This window comes from Chaetura pelagica, unplaced genomic scaffold (genome assembly GCF_000747805.2).
Source record: "Chaetura pelagica isolate M959 unplaced genomic scaffold, ChaPel_1.0 scaffold90, whole genome shotgun sequence".
NCBI classification, from domain to species: domain Eukaryota; kingdom Metazoa; phylum Chordata; class Aves; order Apodiformes; family Apodidae; genus Chaetura; species Chaetura pelagica.
Window position 1 is genome coordinate 1,814,185 of NW_009953496.1, and position 5,874 is coordinate 1,820,058.

The 5,874-nt window shown below is 38.2% G+C and overlaps 1 protein-coding gene across 1 annotated transcript in view; it reads left to right on the top strand.

Moving 5' to 3' along the window:
• Positions 1 to 2,919, top strand: part of PKIB (protein kinase (cAMP-dependent, catalytic) inhibitor beta) — a 4,948-nt gene extending 2,029 nt beyond the window's left edge. Inside the window, exon 2 of the mRNA XM_009999097.1 lies at positions 2,834 to 2,919. Within this exon, the coding sequence (XP_009997399.1) occupies positions 2,834 to 2,919 (86 nt within the window). The remainder of the gene's footprint in view (positions 1 to 2,833) is intronic.
• The last annotated feature ends 2,955 nt before the right edge of the window (positions 2,920 to 5,874 follow it).

A 5,874-nucleotide genomic window follows, 5' to 3' on the forward strand; every position in this document is an offset into this window, starting at 1 on the left:
AGGAATTGCAAGAATTGCTTCCCTTATCAAAGAGATGGTCAATGGGAATTTATTTTTATTAGTGTCAGGAGCTGTGGAAGTGAAGTGACCAGTCCAACCCACTGAAACATTCATTGTTATATTATGTGTAACCAATGTGTATTCTTAGAGCAGTGAGCCTTGAGGGAGATGCACAAAACCATGCTAAACAAAGCACAAAAGAATACAACATCTGTAGAGAAGTTCTTCATGTTTGTTTCATTTTGGCCTCTGGAAAGTTTAGTGCTTGGAAATACAGTTTTTAAAGAATGCAAAAATTATCTCTTTGATCTTTTTTTTTAAATTATTTTTTTTTTCCCTCTGGATAAAAATAAACATGAAAGACTGAAAGTCTTTTTAGAAGAAATATTATAGCACAGCATAGAATAAGCACTTAGCCCTCCAGAAATAAGAATCCTCCTCTCCTGGTGTCCATCCAATGCATTAAGGAGAAATTAAACACAGCTACATTAGTTTTAGCAAAACGTTCTGATGCTTTCTTATAAATACAAAGACCAGCACTGCCAGGATTTGAAGAACAGTTAAGAGCATGGAATTATCCTTTGCTGTTGTCATTGGTGTATAGCTGTGCCAGAGCATGCCTGGAAGGTGCAGTTTCCATTATCAACAGTTTGCAGTAGTGATAACAGGAAATAAATATGGGATACAGTTAAGTCCACTCCAACTGCTTGGATGCTTTTTGGGCTTGGACTTCCCACAAGTACCAGATGGGAATTTTGATCTCATTGTGTTGCAAGTTAAACTTCTGATGAGACAGTGAGGAAAAAAAAGAATTCATCAAAATGGAAAGAAAGTTTGGAAGCTCAAATTCTGTGACAGGGAAACTGTTTATCAAACATTTGAGGTTTTAAGAGGGAACCCTTTTGCCTGTTTCTGCCTTTAACAATAAGTTGTTAAAAAAAGAAAGCCATTTCCAACTCAGAACAAAGAGGTTGGATGAATGAGAAAAATGGAGAAGATGGAAAATGTGGCTATATAAAGCATGTCCAAATCTTTTTTCTGCTCTGAGAGATTCAGTGAGGATTATAGGAAATGGTGAGGAGGACTCTCTCCATCTTGCTTCAAATTTAGCTAATGCTCATTGGATCATACATTTCCTGTCAGCCATCAGCTGCTGTCATAGTAAAAGGTCAGGAACAGGATGTGCTAATACTTTTTCTGGCTTAGAAAAGAGGCTTTGCGTATATTCCTTACGAATATACAAGGATCATAGCTGTGTGATACAGATTTCCATGTACTCTGCAAGCCACACCAAATGAATGTTCTCATGAGATGGACAGGAGAGATTTTGGAACCAGCTGTTTCATCTCAGAGCCTAACTCTGTAACGAAGACCATCTGCATCCTATCTGATAATCCTGTGTAAGTTTTGGCATGCTGAGACTTTCCACAGGTGCTCTGGTAGGAGGCCATGCTGGAACCACATTAGACAATTGGTGTCACTGGTCATCCAAATGTTGAAAAAGAGCCTGCAAGAAGTTTGAGAGCAAAGAGGTAATACTGGCCTCTTGTATTTGGTAATCTGCTTTAGGGCACTGTTCTGCCAATAACTTTCATTGTTTGCTGAATTTTTTCTAGATGAGTGTATATAACTAACTCATCAGCTTAGTACCTGTTGCACACCTAAGTGCTACCAACTATGAGATTAGATTTCCTCTAAAAAACTGTTTACCTCTACCCTGTCTGCAATACTCTACATCCAACCCCACACAGAAACAGCCAATAGAGAAGACTGCTCTGTCTCCTTTTCCTCAACAATACTGTGCTATGTAATAGTGAAGGGTGACAAATTACTCGGTTCTTGGTTTACCAGTATAAAACTCAGAAGCCTCCAAAACTTATAACATCGAGTGGTTTCTGCCAAGAGCTTCAGCTGATGGATTGTGTACAGTAGTATCTCTTTGCTCTGGCTTGTAGAGACCAAAGTATATAACTCTTAGGCTGTATGTGATATTTTGTGGCAAGTCTCCAGGGCAAAGAGCTGAAAACGTACCCCTTAGATGTGGATAGGACTTGGAAGATGGTACAGCCAGATATGCTGAGGAGATCCCTGCTTGCTGCCAAAAGCTAAGGGCTGCCTTAGATTTGGACATACAAACTGTTCTGTTTGCACTGATAATGCCATGTGGGACTTGAAGATAGTATGAAAATGATGATGGTTTGCAAGGAAATCAAGGCATGAGAAGTTCTAGTTTGTCAGTGAGAGAATTTGAGCATCGAAAGCAACAGGGTGGAACTCTTCATCCAATGGCCATGCATGCTGGGGAGCTTTTCCTTATAGTAGTCATTTAAGCATTCAACTCTAAGCTGTGGGAGAGTGACCCTCCAAATTGAGAGTAACAAAAAAATCCCCTCATCTTGTGAAGACAGAGTGAATTCTCCTATGTATTTCCTGGCAAACAGGATCAGCCAGGTAATTGGCATGCTCATAAACTGTAATGTTATTGACCTGCAACCATCAATGCTCAAAGGAATGCAATATTCTAATGACTTTGGAAATTACTCAGAAAAAAAGAATAAAAATAATGAAAAGTTATCTCCAATCTGTTTCTTTCAACTGAATGTACATTGATCAGCATGTGCAAGGAGCAGGCAAATCCACACCAATAGGAAAGATGCCTCTGCAAGTTTTTTTGTCTTTCAAGTAAATCTCTCTTTCTACAGCACCCATGACTGTGGTAATAAAGAGCCAATCCAAACAGAGATGATCAGTGCACTCAAATATTTGGCTGTATTAAAAACCTGTGAGAACATGTGCGGTATCTAAAGGTTTGATTCTTTCTTTTTTGTTTTAGATGAAGGAGCAGAGGGTGGAGAAGTGCAATCATCTAAAGCCTTGCTGGAAAGTCAAGAGACAGAAGGAAAAAGGAGTGATTCCTGACACCTAAGGACTGCTAGATTAATGAAACCCATCGACAGACTTTCCAGTTTCCCTCTGTCACCTCTTCTGAAGTGTGGTAGCAACTGAAGTGGCACTGATGAGATTTTGCAACACACTCGTACCTAGATGACATTAATGTGGAACTACTGTTTTTTCTACTGTTGTCCTTCAAAACCAATGTTCTACACATTCAAATGGGAAGAGAACTAAAGAATGTACCTCTTGTTTTGGATTTTTCCATGGTTATAGTATTAAACCTAATTAGTCTTTGACAGTTGCAATTAGTATACCAAGCAGATGTACCACCAGATTACTTCAAAATAAAAATCCTGTTTCTTAATTTCCCAAAAGAGCTTCTTTGTCTCTGACACAGAGGTGTATTCACTCTCCCCATGTTAAGATGAAATGAAGTATATAGTGGATTACAGACATTATCTGTAATTTATCTCTGGAGATTTTTGTTCTCGTTAGGGCTATGTAGATGGGTGTAAGAAATAAAAACAAACAAGCAAACAATTTTTTTCTCTCCTCCTCCTGTCTCCAAAAGGTTTTCTAAATTACCTAAACAACAGTGTTTATTTTCAAACTCTCTTTAAACTCTATTTGATGATGGCAGATCATCTCAGTTCTCCCACTCTTAGCAGTCTTGCCACTTCTGTCATTTATGCTTTCAGGCTGAATATTGTAGTGTTCACGTGTATCTAAAATAAAGTAGCATGTTTGTAAGTGATTAAAATTGTTTCATGTCACTGTGGAAATTAAATAGCTGTCATCTTTTCTGCCTTCTGTTGATTCCTTGATGTTTCTCCTGTGTGACAAGACTTAAAGCCCCATAACACGTATTTATTTCATTTCATCTGGTTTTTGCTTTATCCTTTGCTGACAATGAAGATGTTCCAATCAATGTGATTTTTACAAAGACTTTTAAGGAAAGGTTTTTCTCTACTGAAAGGCATTGCTTTCTTATGGAGGTCATGCTCCTGAAAATACTTCACATTCATTCCCTTGCTGTAGGAAACCTAAGATGCAGGTAGAGACCTGCACCTTTACTGCAGCCTGGCACAGCCATCATTTATGTACTTCTTGAAACCTAACCAACACTGGCAATCGAATGCTTTTATTTGCCTACACAATCTCTTCTGCGCTGTAGCCAGATGGAGGAAGCATCTCTGATGGGTACATTCCACATTTAACTGGTATTCCACCTATAAAATATTTGTGTACTTTATAGCTGGCAGCAAGCTTGTAAGAGGCTGCTCTGCACATCCACCGTTCCTACTATGTGTTTACCCCATGTGCTGTCTTTCAGGAATCATCTGTTTCATCCAGCTGAACTGACACTTGGTTCTCTCCACTCATCTGTATTCATTTAACAAGTGCAGCATGCCAGAATTATTTTCAGATTTGGAAAGGTCAAATAACTTACTCCACTGCAGCAAAACAGATGGCTTAAGAAAGCCTGCGAGACTGAACTGACACTGGAGGACCAGAGTTGAAAACTGCAGTGGAGAGTGACTCAGAGCTAACTGTATTTGTGGTAGACACTCTTGTTCTGGGTTGCAGTCCCATTCTCATATACCAGCCTCCTTTATAGCATCACAGAACATAAAATTGTTCAATTTTAAGAGGTTAAAATGATCCCATGGAAATCAAATAGCTGAGTATTACTGAAACAGAATTCCTCATATGTTTTAAGTGGAGCATATACTAAAGTGTGCTCTTCTGGGTTTTGGCCTATATTGAATTCTCCTTTCACAGTTAAAGCACTGAATATATTTAGATTCTTTTCTCACAGAATACAGACACTGAAATTTGGGTTACAGAAATAGTTATTTTAAATAAGTATTTTGCTATTTTTTACTATTAAAACACCAGCTGAGAATCGGTGGAATTTAGCAAATTATTCATGTGCTAAACTATAAAAAACACATACATAGCTGTATACATACATGCTGTCATTTATGGAGTTAACTGGTCACAGACCTACTAACAACTTAGAACTAGCCAGAATGCTCAACACTAGAAAATTGGTGGTTACTTTGTACTTGAGCTGTATGAACCTTTCATTGAGTACATGCTGTGGAGAAAGAAGAATTTTAACAGAAAGTTAAAAAACTGCAAAAGATGGAAAGACTAATAACAGGGGTTAAAATATGACTCAATTAAAAGCAGGATGAACATATCTGATCTATAGTATGTGGGTCACATATTATACAGTCCTCATTTGCCTGTGGATTATCTAGTTGCAGATTAAACAAGTTACAGCTGCAGAAACACTGATTTGCCACATGCATGTACAGTGTGTCTTTTAACAAGTATTATTCTGGGCTGCATGAGACAGCTTTTCTAGTCAGTTCAGATACAGAAGATTAATATCTAGTTATGCCCTGTTTTTTGTCAAATAAACCTTTCCAGTTCCAAGTCAGCTGCATATTTCTGACCAATGTAGACAGAACCACAAAGACGGGGGTGGTATGGGAGACATTATGCCACATAAACTTTGGTTCAAAAGAATTAATTAGTGATGTATCATGCTAGCATAATATGCAGGCAAATTGGAGCTAGCCCCTTTAGAGCTGTCTGGGGGTCTCTATGCCATGCTGTCCAGGAGTCTGGGGTTTAGACAGGGTTATTGTTTTAAGCACAGCTCAAGTTGGGAACAACTGTTTCAACAATTGCCCAGGCTACACCACCCTCCCATTAGCTCAGTTAATAGGTTATTGTTGACAGTGCATTGTCTTAATCCACATAGTAACAAAGTTATGGCCCTGAATCAGCAGAGTATTTTAAAACATGCTTAACTTTAAATTCAGTCTAGTCTCCCAGAAGTCAATAGAACTACTTAGTGCCTAAAATTAGGTACATACTTAATTACCTTGATAGATTACAGCAACAAACTTCTATTAAGGTTAATCTGGCATTATAATGCATTAATCCCTATTTCCATTCCAACAG